Genomic DNA, 14,891 nt, shown 5'->3' with positions numbered 1-14,891 from the left:
CAGTCTCTGCTTAAGGATACATAATTATAAAGCATAATTCAGTGATCACAATTCTCAATAAAAGCAAATAAAGGTACATAGATTTACACTACATCGTAGGCTCTCAGAAGACACACATTCACCCCTTACCTGGTCTCTTTACCTAATCCCCAGGTACAAGCTCCATATCTACCTATGCAGTCTTCAGTTCTAATAGCTCTAGAGAAATGAATAGTATTCCTTTAAGCTACTACTGACGCTCTAGTCAATTTCTACATCAGAAAAAGCGATCATAAAAGTTGTCCCAAGATAGCCTTTCAAAAAGTAATAGCATAATAGCATACTGATATGAATTTGGCTAAATATTCATACATAATGAACAGATTCATATATTATTGAAATTTATGTAGAAAATAGCACATATAAAATGACTTACGTTTTATCATTCCCACTGTATGTTTCAAAATCTTGTTTCCGTGTGTGGTCAAATGCATCAAAACCTCTATTCCTGGGACCGCCTCTCCCTCTGCTTCTCATGCCCCCTTTTGGGCTTCCACATCCTTTCAGCGGCCTGTCTCAATCAAACCTGTCCACTGGTCTAGTCAAAGATGACAATGCAATATGATAAGAGAGCCCAAGCCTCTGCCCGTGTTCTGCCTCATCCAGGCTCCTGTATGGTGTGGTACACTACCAGGATCTGGTGGTGTAATCACCTGCCCGCTTTCCCTTCTGCCCATCCTTGTGCTTTCTGAGGACCTACTTTTTTTCTACTAGACTCCAAGATGTAGTTCTAAATGAATACATCTTTTTAATCATTTTAACACCTTGTTTATTAACTTTTTTAAATTTGTATAGGCTTTCCAAAACATTTTCCCTAAAAACAAATTACTTATTTAAAAGAGATCCTGGCTGGGCGCCGGTGGCTCACGCCTATAATCCTAGCTATTAAGGAGACAGAGATCTGAGGATCAAAGTTCAAAGCCAGCCCAGGCAGGAAAGTCTAAGAGACATTTTATCTCCAATGAACCACCAGAAAACTGAAAGTAGAGCTGTGGCTTAAAATGGTAGAGCACTAGCCTTGAGCAAAGAAGTTCGCAGAAAGTTCCCAAACCCTGAGTTCAAGCCCCATGACTGACCAAAACAAAAACGGATCCTGAAATCAAGTAATCCGGATTATTAATAGCTTCAATACTTGCACCAGTAAATTATCCTACCATTCTCTCATGGCTAAGAAAAGCCATTCTTACCACAATAAAAAAAAAGATCGAATTTACAATTTTCTTTTTTTGAAAACAAATGCAGAAATGAAGATTAATCTTACATTTTTCATATAAAACATTATGCTAAATAAATTCTCTACATTGGCTTTTCTACCTTCTAACAAAACCCAAACCAATTTTAAAACAGAACATTTTTTTCTGATTTAAAATTCTATTCTTTTCCAATTTTCTTTATTAGCATTTAATGTAATTTTGAGAAAAGAGAAATTATTTTTTTTAATTGTATTTTATTTTATTTGAGAACATACTGTACAGAGGGGCTACAATTACATGGGCAGGATAATGCATACATTTCTTACCAAGCATTGCAGCCTCCTCCTTTGTTTACCCTTCACTTCCCTTCCCCGCCTCCCCCCTCCCCCCACCCAATTTTACCCCCCTCCCCCCACCCAAATATACCCCCCTCCCCCCCCACACCGACATTGTAAAGCTGGTTTTGACATGACATTTTGTACTTCTCATTGTTGCAACAGGTCCATCTGAATCCTTAAACGACTTGTTTGTCCCCATCTCCTCCACATGTTATACTGACATCAAATATAGTGAAAGCGGGGGTTACACTGTGGGGGAGGGACATACAAAGCAACAAAGAAATAATCTTATAAATGCGTTAGAAACACATGCATGAAAGAAATGAAAACATTAAAATACATATTTAAGGGTTCATTTTCCTAACATCACATTATCTGACCTTTTCTGCTTGACTCATACCTATACTAGATATTGCAAATAAGGTAAACCTATCAAAATTCCTTACGTAAATTATACTAGACATAGAAATACAGAAAAAAATCATAGCACATTATGAATTGTTAGAATATAGTCCAAAGGCTAATAATTTTTAAAATAATTTTTATTGAGTTTCAGTGATTACATAAAATTCACAAATTTCACAGTATTGTGGGATAGTAATACTTAAAGTCATATACACATTTTAACCTTTACAAGGCAAATTGTCATTATCATGGTCTATAAAGTTTGTGAATTCTATAAGTTTTGACAATACAACTATTTCTTCCAAATCGGTTGATATGTACCTTTCTTTCCTTTTGTTTAGTGTAAGCTGCTCCCTCTTTCCCTCTAATTCTCTCCCTTCCATTGCTGCCCTTGAATTCCTTAGTTCATTTTCATTCAATGTCCAATGTAGCTGATGTGCCCCTCTGTTATATAGTCTCCTATTTTCCTCTGATTCTGTGTCCTGCTCCTAGCTCCCCTCAGATGTGCACATATATATGGTAAATATATATGGTACATATATATGGTACATATATATGGTATCTATCTATCTATCTATCTATCTATCTATCTATCTATCTATCTATCTATCTATCTATCTATCTATCTATCTATCTACCATATATAAGGTCGAGAACATGGAGTCATTTAGGAATGATATGACAAATTAAGTAGAGGTCCTTTGTTTCTTGAATCCTGTTTATTTTGTCATATCTCTTTGCATTTTGGATTTAACATTCACATATCAGGAAGCCATGTGCCAATTGTCTCTCTGATCTTGGCTTACCTTGCTTGAAATGATTTATTCTAATTCTATCAATTTCTGGTGAATACCATTATTTTATCCTTTCTAATGCCTGCATATTTCACTGTATGTATGTACTACAAATTTTTGATACATTCATCTGTAATGAGGCATCTGGGTTGTTTCCATATCTTAGCTATTGTGAACAGTGCTGCAATAAACATGGAGGTGCATGTGTCCTTGTATCCTGGTTCCTGTTGCTCAGGGTAGATGCCTAGGAGTGGTATGGCTGGGTCATATGGGAGGTCTATATTTAGCTTTCTGAGGACCCTTCAGACTGCTTTCCAAAGTGGTTGTGTTAGTGTACATTCCCACTAGCAATGCAAGGGTTCCTCTTTCTCCATATACCCTCCAGCATTTGTCATTGGCTGACATTAGGATGTGTTCCATTCTGACTGGTGTAAGGTGGTATCTCAGTGTTTTTATTTGCATTTCCTTTATGGCCAGGGATGATGAACATTTCATGTGTTTCTTTGCCATTTGTATCTCTTCTTCTGAGAAGTTTCTCTTTAGCTGCTTTCCCATTTAATATTTGGTTGTATTTGGGAGGATTTAGTTTCTTGCGTTCCCTGTATATAATGGATATTAGGCCTTTCTCTGATCTATTGCTGGTGAATATTTTTTCCCATTTACTTGGTTATCTTTCTAGTTTGGTTTCTATTTCTTCATCGATGCTGAAATTTTGTTTTAAGATAGTCCCATTCTTCGAGTCTCCAATTTGTTGTGACCCGGGGACTTTGTTCAGGAAGTTCCTGCCTGTGCCTGTAAGTTCAACTGTCTCTCCTACTCTGTCCTGCAATAGTTTCACAGGTTCAGGTTTGATGGGAAGGTCTTCAATTCATTTTGAGTTGATGCTAGTGCATGGAGACAGGTTGGGGTCCTCTTTTAGTTTTGTGCATGTGGCCACCTTGTTTTCCCAGCACCACTCGTTCTTCCACTGTATGTCTTTGGCTCCTTTGTCAAGTGTCAGATGAATATAGGTATGTGATTTTACTTCTGGATCTTCTAGTCTGTTCCATTGCTCTTTGGGTCTGTTTTTGTGCCAATACTAAGCTGTCTTTGTTATTATGGCTCTGTAGAAGAGCTTGAAATCTGGTATCGTGATTTGTCCTTCATGTTTCTTTTGCCTATAATTGCTTTGGCTATTCTCGGTTGTTTGTAACACAAATCTTTAAAAAAAAGTCTACACAATACTTGAACAGCAAACACATACATGGGAAACAACATCAGTGAAAATCAGTCCTACATTTATAGAAATCTAGATCAGATAACAACAAAACACCAAAGTCTTCTCAAATATATTAATGATAGAAACCAAGCCTAAAATCATCCCTGTGTATATTGTAATCCTTGAAAACAGTATATATTCCATATATTTTTTTCCCATTTCCTTTGTTGTTGTTGTTGTTGTTGTTGTTGTTGTTTTGAGTTTGCATTTTTTGAAACGTAGTCTTCCTAATCTAACCCAGGATACAAACTTGCAATTATCCTGCTTCAGCCTCATAATTACTAGAACAACAGGTGTGAAGCAGCACACCAGGTCTTCTGTATTTTAAAACTTGATGAAAATTAAATAATCTTGTACTCAAGAAGTTTAATTCTTGACAAACTCCAACACAAAATGCAGAAGATTAACATATGGATCATGAAACCTGAGCTGGGTGTCAGTGGCTCACACGTGTAATCGAGCTACTCAGGAGGCTGAGATCTGAGAATTGTGGTTCAAAGACAACCTATGCAGGAAAGTTCGTGAGACCCTTATCTCCAATTAACCACCAGAAAACCAGAGAACACTGCCATTTACATTTGGTAGGAGTATCAGAAGTTGTGTCCTCTCAATGGGTCATGTGAGAAATACGTATGCTACAAAAATAACTGGTCTACACTTTATTCCAGATTAAAGAAGATAGAACACTTCGTGAAATTTGAATGCAAATTAAATAATTTAAAGAATCAGATAATAGTGCTATATCAATATTAATTACTTTAATAATTCTCTCATGGTTTTTGGCAAATACATAAAGTATTTAGGGATAAAGGAACACTCACAAATCTTATTTCTAAATGACAAAGAGAAAACTGTAGAAAAGGAGAGAATGGTAAAGCAAATATGTTAAGAAGTTGATATTCAGGGAATCCAAATGAAGGGTATAAGAGAATACTTTATGTAATTCTTGCCATGTTTTTATAAATCAAATTACTTTAAAAGAAATAAAGAAAAGTCACTTCATTGTCTCATATCCCTGTGCCCCTACCATTACATATGTTATTTCACTTCACAGACAGATTTTCATGTCACAAAAATCTATCTTTTTAAGCCTACCATACTTATTAAAAAAAGAAAAACTGACATGTTCAATTATACTTTTTAAAGTTCCATACTTTTTAAAAATGATGGCAACGACGGTTTCTGCATTTGAACAAAAATTTCATTTTTTCCATAGAATAAAAGTCTGAGTAGAGAAAAAATACATAAACCTTTCAAAAATTTAGTTCTGCTCCAAGAAGCTTTACATATAAAAGTGGCCATTACAGAGAAAATTTGAAATAATCACCAAAAATAAAAAATAAAGTGAGCTTTTCCAGAACTTTCTCTAACCTTGTGAGAGATCCACCAGGTTGTGCATTGCTGTTTTATGTGTCCCTTCTAGTTAGTCACCATATGCACACCACTTCAGATGTGCTGCTCTCTGCTACAGGTCCTTTATTTACTTATTTCTAATTGACTCTAGCAGGGATGAGGTACACTTGACCCATGGGCCCTATAAGGCCTGAAAAATCATTTAGTACATGACAGGTTATAAATATCCAAATAGCGCTTGGTGGAAAATGGTTCCTTACTCCAGCCTTATAAAGCCATGTTCTTTGACTAAGACTTTGTTTCGGACAGGGTCCTAAATGAATTTGGATGGCAGGAAGTCAAAACACTTTGAGAAACTTGACTCCCTGAATACAGAACTATCTTACTAACAGGAGGCATAAGCAAAATAATAACTACGTTTGTAGAAGGCTTTGCTCTGACTCAGGAGACATGGTAGAATGCACCAGTCCTATGCATTACTTCACACCAGAGAACTTTCCAGAGTTTGGTATCATGTATCATATTAGACTTTTCTTCACATGTCTCATGATAGCCTACTTAGCTGATCATAGAATTAAGAATCTGTTTCAATCTATTTAAGAGACAGAATTCATAATGCTAAATCAAAACCCTAATTATATCCCTACTCTAAAATTAGCTCCTTAGTGTAAAACTTCAAAGTAAAATTTTAAAGAATCCAATATACTCACCTGTTTTGGTTTTGTTTTGTTTTGCTGTGCTGGGGCTTGAGTTAAGGACTGTATGCTTGCTACAAAGGCACTCTACTTGAACCATGCCTCCAGTTCCTTTTGATTATTTACTTGTTTATTTTTTTCTGGTGTCAGTATTGGTCCTTACACTCAGGACCTTGAGCTTTTACTTACCTTTTTTTGTTGTTGTTTACAGCTGCTGCTGTATTAGGCCTCAGTTCTAATCTGGCTAATTGGAGAGAAAATATTATGGATTTTACTGCCTGGGCTGACTTCAAACTGTGATCCTCAGATCTTAGCCTTCTGAGTAGCTAGTACTACAGATGTGAGCCACTAGAGTCCAGTTATTTTGTTACTTTTGTATACTTGCTTTTGATTAGGCCAGCCTGGACCGCATATTTATGCTTCCCACATAGGTGAAAGGCATGTACCAGGACACTCAGCTTTTTATAAGTTAAGGTGGTGTCTCGCAAAACAGCTATGTTAACTCGTGTGAAACACTGCACTGTGTGCTTCTCATATTATGGAAAATATTTTTTTCCTTTGCAGTGGAATTAGACATTGATACTAGGGCCTTGTATATTCTAAAGAGCTCTCCCAATGCTCTACTGATAAAGTACATTCCAAGCCCATGGTTAATTTATTATTTATTTATTTTTGTTGTTCATGGGGTTTGAACTCTGGGCCTGGGTGATATCTTTCAGCTCTTCATCTCAAGGCTAGCACTCTACCATTTAAACCATAGCACCACTTCCTGTTTTCTGGTGGTTAATTAGAGATAAGAGTCTCAAGGATTTTCGTGCTTGGGGTTGCCTTTGAACCACGATCCTCATATCTCAGCCTCCTGAGTAGCTAAAATTACAGGCATGAGCCAACAGAACCCAGCTCCACATTTAGTTTTAATTATACAACTGGCCCTGAATCTTTTTTTTTTTTTTTTTAAATTGTATTTTATTTTATTTGAGAACATATTGTACAGAGGGGCTACAATTACATGGGCAGAATAATGCATACATTTCTTACCAAGCATTGCAGCCTTCTCCTTTGTTTACCCTTCACTTCCCTTCCCTGCCTCCCCCCTCCCCCCACCCAATTTTACCCCCCTCCCCCCACCCAATTATACCCCCCTCCCCCCCCCCCCACACCGACATTGTAAAGCTGGTTTTGACATGACATTTTGTACTTCTCATTGTTGCAACAGGTCCACCTGAATCCTTAAACGACTTGTTTGTCCCCATCTCCTCCACATGATATACTGACATCAAATATAGTGAAAGCGGGGGTTACACTGTGGGGGAGGGACATACAAAGCAACAAAGAAATAATCTTATAAATGCATTAGAAACACATGCATGAAAGAAACGAAAACATTAAAATACATATTTAAGGGTTCATTTTCCTAACATCACATTATCTGGCCTTTTCCACTTGACTCATACCTATACTAGATATTGCAAATAAGGGAGACCATGGGACCTATGCTTCTTTGGGCCTGGCTTACTTCACTTAATATAATTTTTTCCAAACCTTTCCATTTCCTAACAAATGGGGAAATGTCATTCTTTCTGATGGAGGCATAGAATTCCATTGTGTATATATACCACATTTTCTTGATCCATTCATCTACTGAGGGGCATCTGGGTTGGTTCCATATCTTAGCTATGGTAAATAATGCTGCAATAAACATAGTTGTGCTGGTAGCTTTAGTGTGGTTTTGTTTGTAAACATTTGGGTAAATGCCCAAAAGTGGGATTGCTGGATCATAGGGGAGATCTATGTGAAGTCTTTTGAGGAACCTCCATACTGCTTTCCAAAGTGGTTGAACAAGTTTACATTCCCACCAACAATGAAGTAAGGTTCCTTTCTGTCCACATCCCCTCCAGCATCTGTTGTTATTAGAGTTCTTGATTTTTGCTGTTCTAACTGGAGTGAGGTGATATCTCAATGTTGTTTTGATTTGCATTTCTTTTATGGCTAGGGATGTTGAACATTTCTTCATGTGTCTATTGGCCATCCTTCTTTCTTCTTCAGAGAAGCTTCTCTTTAAGTCTTTCGCCCACTTATTTATTGGGCAGTTGTTTCTTTGAGGATTTGTTGTTGGGTGGTTTAATTTTTTGAGTTCCAAGTATATTTTAGATATGAGACCTTTGTCCGTTGTATGGCTAGTAAAGATCTTCTCCCAATCGGTGGGCTTTCTATTGATCTTGCCAGCTATGTCATTTGCCCTGCAGAAGCTCTGCAATCTTATGCAATCCCATTTGTCCAACCTTTCTTTGATTTGTTGTGCTTCCGGGTCTCTATTCAGAAAATTTCGACCTGAGCCAAGGAGACCTAGGGTTTCTCCTATTCCATCCTGTAATGTTTTCAGAGTGTCTGCTTTGAGTTCAAGGTCTTTGATCCATTTGGAGTTGATTCTGGTGCAGGGTGATATATAAGGATCTAGCTTTAGTTTTCTACATGTAGTTAACCAATTTTGCCAGCACCATTTACTGAAGAGGCTGTCTTTCTTCCATTCTATTGTTTTAGCTTCCTTATCGAAGATTAGATGGCTATAGGTCTGTAGGTTCATTTCTGGGTTTTCAATTCTATTCCATTGGTCCTGAGGTCTGTTCTTATGCCAATACCAAGCTGTTTTGATTACTATGGCTTTATAGTAGAGTTTGAAATTTGGTATTGAAATTCCTCCAGCAGTGTTCTTTCCGTTGAGGAGCGTTTTTGCTATTCGGGGTCTTTTATTGTTCCATATGAATTTTTGGATTGCCTCCTCTATTTCCTTGAAGAATGAGGGTGGAATTTTGATAGGTATCGTGTTGAATTTGTAGATAGCCTTGGGAAGTATTGCCATTTTCACGATGTTAATCTTCTGGCCCTGAATCTTGATATAAGGTCATCTCTGAAATACATGAAGATCTTTCAGGTGTCATCTAAAATAATAATGACTTGTTGCCTAAACTATCAAAATGTTCCTAAGATCTGTAATATGGAAAGGTCACAAAGGGTTATGGCTGTTCTGAAAAGTCCTCTGGTTCCCCAACCAACCCAGTTGAGGACTGTACATACATTTCAGCTGAAAACTTCTCAGCTGTAAAGTCGGCCTGCCTCTTGGCCTCAAATGGTCCATATTCCCTGTAGGATCTCTGCTCAGCTCTATTAAGTATCACCTCTTTTCTCCAGCTGTCATTCCAGCATTGTTGCTCCCCTTTTCTAGGAGTCCATTTCTGGCCTGCCAGCAGAAAACCAAAGCAGAGGGCTAAAACACAACATCCATGAAACACTAGGTACAATTCTATAGGTTCCTTAAGATTTCATTTTTCCAAAAACCAGTTGGAATACCACTGGATAAATGGGAATTTCAGGGGAAAAAGTTGCTGATGTTATTTTCTAGAATTTATTCATTTTAATAAAACCTTATTACTATTATGACTTCACTTATGTTTTAGAGAGTATACAATAAACCATATAATTATAGGTATCTTTTTCTTTCTTTTTGTTGTTGCTGTGTTTTGAAATAAGGTCATTACATATGTTTGAGATTAGCCTGGAACTCACAATCATTCTGTATCAAGACTCCTGAGGGTTAAAATCATAGGCATGCACCACACCTGGTTAATTATAGATGACCTCTATTAACACAATTTAATAAACTAACTACATTTCACATTTCAAAAGCAGCTTTATGAAACCATAGTTCTAAACCTCATCCAGGAAAGTAGTACATACCAGTACCTTTGATTGTAGTTTAAAGTACAATATTAGATTGTACTTAACATTGTATTTTAAAAAGATTTTCCTTCCCTTGAATGGGATTTATATATTTGCTATATGTCTCTAGTGTGGGCCTCAACTCAGTTTTCAACTCACTCAAGAAGGTATCTTTTTTTTGTCCATTTGAGAATCCAGCATCCAGGTGAAACAAGGACAAAGTGCTAACCCTCTTTTGTCTTTTCTCTTCTGCTGCTTTAGAATATGCAATCAAATCCTGTATTTTAAGCCATCTAATAAGTTAGTAAATAAATTTTGAACTTTGTCATTTCTTAAACTGTCTTCCAAAATTGTCTTTTTCCCCTTAGATTTAGAAGGGTCCTCAAATATTATTTATAGCTTTTGCTATACTTCTTTGATTTTCCTTAGGAGTAATTACACCACGCTGATAGTACATATAGAAAAATATTAAAATTTATTCAAATAATGGATGTACATCTCATTAAATTCCTCTCATGTATCCACAATAAAAATACAGGCATAGAGCTGGGAATGTGGCTTAGTGGTTGCCTACCATGCAAGATGCCCTGTACCACATAAACAGAACAAGGCAGAAGTGGCACTGTGGCTCAGTGGTAGAACACTACTCTTGAGCAAAAGCAGTTCAGAGACAGTGCCCAGATCCTGAGTTCAAGCCCCAGGACTGGCAAAAATTACAAACTTTAAAAATACAGGGATTTTTTTTCAGTTTTCTCATTATTATTTCCTAACTAAACTTTATACTCTAACACAAATAAGTAAGTACTATCAAGTCTTAAAATAAAAATCCTGTTTGTACATCACGAATATAAAATTATGTAATTACCTTGAATATAAAATATTTTTGAGTGTCAAATATTGCACAAGGGATTTAAGTTCACTCTATGGCTCTAATATCCTATAATATCAATAACTATTTAAATCTAACTTACATCACTTTATGATATTTTCATAGAGGATTATACTTCTACTGTAGAAACAAATCAGATCAACCAAAATAGAAGGGGTAGTTGAAATCAGGGGGAAAATGTCACTAAGTTGTTAATAAGTTGAGCCAGGCACTGGTGGGTCACACCTGAAACCCAAGCTACTCAGAAGGTCAAAAGCTGAGGATCATGGTTCAAAGCCAGCCTGGCAGAAAAATCCATGAGGCTCTTATCTCCAATTGAGCACCAGAAAAACTGAAATTAGCACTGTGGTTCAAAGCGGTAGAGTGCTAGGCTTGAACAGAAGATCTGAGGGACAAAATCCAGATACAGAGCTCAAGCTCCACAACAACAAAACAAAACAAAACAAAACAACAAAAAAAACAAGTTGAAGGTGAGTACTGGTGGCTTATTCCTGTAGTCCTAGCTACATGTAAGAATGGAATTTGAGGAGCAGAGTTGGAAGCCAACTTAGGCACAAAAGTTATGTGATCTCTAAGAAAGCCAGAAGTGGAGCTGTGGCTTCAAGTGGTAGAGCACTAACCATAAGCAAAAGAAAAAGCTAAGGGACAGAGCCCAGGCCTTAAGTTCAATTCCTAGAATTAGCACCTACATAAATAAAGTTAGCAAAGTGAAAAATTAAAAGATTTGCTGTAGATTTTCTATTTGCAACCCATAAGCATTTGTGTTTTACCATTATAGTATCTCCATTCAACTACAGAATTACTTCATTGATTATTCTACCTTCTTTCTGCTATCTCATTTTTAACTATATCAATTAAACTTGCTTTATAGTAAAGTCATTTCCATCATTTCTGTATGTATATTGAAGTGTTAAATAGAATTGGCTACTTACTAGGATATTTACCAATATCCTGCAAATACTATATTCTCCCTCTAAATCTCCAAAGACCAAAGCTAATAGTGACAGACATTTTCCCCCCAAATCAGTTGTAAGAGGCCAAAACTGCAATTGAACCCACCTTGCTTTTCCACACTAGAACAGCAGCTTGCATTTCACCAGCCTTTTCCAATAAAAGGCTTGCATTAGCATTGGATCACTGATCTAAACACAAGCTTAGAAAAGGAAAAGAATACAGTAAAATTTCCAGCAAGAGTTCCCATAAAATAGTTGCATTTTGGCTCAAAGGGTTTCTAGGCTCTGAAGAAAGCTGAGGAAAGCGAGCTGAAACAGTCTCTGATGGTTCGAGAATATACTGAGCAAAGGGCCTCTCATAGGTTTCTGTACAGCTTTGGATAGTTTAGTACAGTAAAACTTCCAATTCCACGGGGCAAGCATCTAATTCCCACATTCTGGAGGATTAATGTTTCTGGTGTATGTCAAAAAGTGTATTCCCAAATGCTTGACATTTCTCTATTCTAAGCATTCACTCAATCTTCAGACTAAATTTAAAATGTTTCATTTTGCCTAACATCAACTTATCTGACAGTTTCTGTTTGTCTCAGACATATACTAGTTGTTGCAAATAAAGGAAACCATAGGATCTATGTTTCTTTGGGCCTGGCTTACTTCACTTAATATGAGTTTTGCCAAGCATTTCTATTTCCTAACTAATGGGGCAATGTCATTGTTTCTGATGGAGGCATAGACTTCCATTGTGTATACATACCACATTTTCTTGATCCATTCATCTATTGAGGGGCATCTGGATTGGAACCCCAAGATAAGGATTCAAATGTTTCTTCTTTTCTTTTTTATTATGAGAATACCGTACAGAGGAATTACAATAACATGGGCAAGATAACGAGTACATTTCTTATCAAGCATTGTAGCCTCCTCTTTGTTTCCACTTCCCATCCCTTTCCATACTCCCCCCTCTCCCCACCCGACACTCCCCCCACCCCTCACCAAAGTTGTAAAGTTCGTTTTTTGACATAACGATTAATACATCTCATTATTGCAATGAGTCTACCTGTATCCTTAGTTAAACGATTTGTTTTTTCCCTTCCCCTCCACAAATTATACCAACATCAAATACAGTGAAAGCATGGGTTATACAGACAAGGGACTCATATCTAGAATATACCTAGAACTTAAAAAATTAAATCCCCCAAAACCAAATCTTCAAAGAAACAACTGCCCAATAAATAAGTGGGCTAACGACTTAAAGAGAAACTTCTCTGAAGAGGAAAGGATAGTCAATAGATACATGAAGAAATGTTTTTTTTTTCTCTCCTGCGGTTGTTTCGAACATATTTGTAAGATGATTTCTTTGTTGCTTTTTATGTCCCTCCCCTATGGTATAATCCCTGCTTTCACTGTATTTGATGTTGGTATTGAAAGGTTAAAGTTTTGAGGCAGTGACCACTTGTTGCTTGTTTGTAGCAAAGCAACAAATGGGGCTAAACTGCACTGTTGTGTGCCTTTATAAGACCTGAAAATCCTTAGCTCAGGGCTCTCCTCCTGGGCTCCGCTGTGTCGGAGTTGAAGACGAGGCCCAAGCTGCAGCCTGTTTAAATAAAACAGCTGTAGAATCTGACTCTCGGTGAGAGGTCTATTAGGGATCTAGTAGCCGTGGCAAAAACAGGAAAGGAAGGACAGAAAACATGAAATTGAGCGTGAAAAGAGAGACTGGGTAAAGGAAAAGAGGCCAGACTTGTTGGAATCGCCACTATCACATGCTGAGCATACATGGTTCACAGAGGGCAGCAGTTTCATTTGAGATGGAACAAGATACGCAGGCGCAGCAATCATCACGGACACTGAGATAGTGTGGGCAGAAGCACTCCACCAGGGAATGACTGCACAAAGAGCAGAGCTAGTGGCACTAACAAAAGCCCTACAAATGGGAAAATGGAAGAGACTAAACATTTACACAGACAGTCGGTATGCTTTTGCCAACGTGCATGGCCATGGAGCCATTTCCCAAGAGAGGGGGCTGCTGACAGCTGAGGGAAAATATATTAAAAACAAACAAGAAATTTTAAGCCTCGGCTAGATGGGAACCAGCAAATATTGCCATTATGCACTGCCCTGGCTATCAAAACGGAACTGATTCTATAACCAAAGGAAATAACTTGGCCGATCAGGCAGCTAAGGAGTTGGCCCTCCAGCCCAGAGCTGACTCTAGTAGACCCAGGGCCACGAGCTTTGCCTCCTGAGCCTCAGTATCCCCAAGAAGACTTGCAGTGGATAAAGAAAATTCCCATGGCCTATAAACCTCTGGACAGAGAAGGAAAACTGGTGAGGGGAAAGTTATCTTGCTAAAAAGATTGGGGAAGGGGATTCTAAAGAGAATCCATTGCGTCCCTCACATGGGAACACGAAGACTGCAGGACATGCTCTAACACTCCAAATAAAAATCAACTCATCAAGGACATTGTTAAAAATTGTGAAGCCTCATAGCTAGCAAGATCAATAGAAAACCCACGGATTGGGAGAAGATCTTTACTAGCCATACAACTGACAAGGGTCTCATATCTAAAATATACTTGGAACTCAAAAAATTAAACCCCCCAACAACAAATCCTCAAAGAAACAACTGCCCAATAAATAAGTGGGCAAAAGATTTAAAGAGAAACTTCTCTGAAGAAGAAAGAAGGATGGCCAATAGACACATGAAGAAATGTTCAACATCCCTAGCCATAAAAGAAATGCAAATCAAAACAACATGGAGATATGACCTCACTCCAGTTAGAACGGCAAAAATCAAGAACTCTAACAACAACAGATGCTGGAGGGGATGTGGACAGAAAGGAACTTTACTTCATTGTTGGTGGGAATGTAAACTTGTTCAACCACTTTGGAAAGCAGTATGGAGGTTCCTCAAAAGACTTCACATAGAACTCCCCTATGACCCAGCAATCCCACTTTTGGGCATTTACCCAAATGTATACAAACAAGACCACACTAAAGCTACCAGCACAACTATGTTTATTGCAGCATTATTTACCATAGCTAAGATATGGAACCTACCCTGATGCCCCTCAGTAGATGATTGGATCAAGAAAATGTGGTATATATACACAATGGAATTCTATGCCTCCATCAGAAAGAATGATATTGCCCCATTTGTTAGAAAATGGAAAAACTTGGCAAAAATTATATTAAGTGAAGTAAGCCAGGCCCAAGAAACATAGGTCCCATGGTTTCCCTTATTTGTAATATCTAGT

The 14,891-nt window shown here is 37.5% G+C and overlaps 1 protein-coding gene across 3 annotated transcripts in view; it reads right to left on the bottom strand.

Annotated features, from left to right (window-relative positions):
* LOC138803564 (intracellular hyaluronan-binding protein 4-like) overlaps positions 1-14,891 on the bottom strand; it is a 45,766-nt gene that overhangs the window by 24,709 nt on the left and 6,166 nt on the right. Inside the window, exons 2-4 of one of the 3 annotated variants that reach the window (XR_011364971.1) lie at positions 11,741-11,834; positions 9,151-9,313; positions 1,683-1,819 (exon numbers count right to left, since the gene is read on the bottom strand). The exons of 1 other annotated variant lie outside the window; for it this stretch is intronic. Coding sequence is in view for 1 of the 2 variants with exons in the window: in XM_069987637.1 (XP_069843738.1) it covers positions 1,747-1,819; positions 9,151-9,313 (236 nt within the window). In the remaining variant the exon portion in view is untranslated. Of the gene's footprint in view, positions 1-1,682; positions 1,820-9,150; positions 9,314-11,740; positions 11,835-14,891 lie in introns of those variants that run through there. One more of the 3 variants, XM_069987637.1, reaches the window with a different exon arrangement.

The sequence above is a fragment of the Dipodomys merriami genome, unplaced genomic scaffold (assembly GCF_024711535.1).
Source record: "Dipodomys merriami isolate MVZ:Mamm:240054 unplaced genomic scaffold, mDipMer1.0.p SCAF_340, whole genome shotgun sequence".
NCBI lineage: Eukaryota > Metazoa > Chordata > Mammalia > Rodentia > Heteromyidae > Dipodomys > Dipodomys merriami.
Note: the sequence above shows the minus strand (reverse complement) of the source record. Positions and strands in the feature narration are given on the sequence as shown.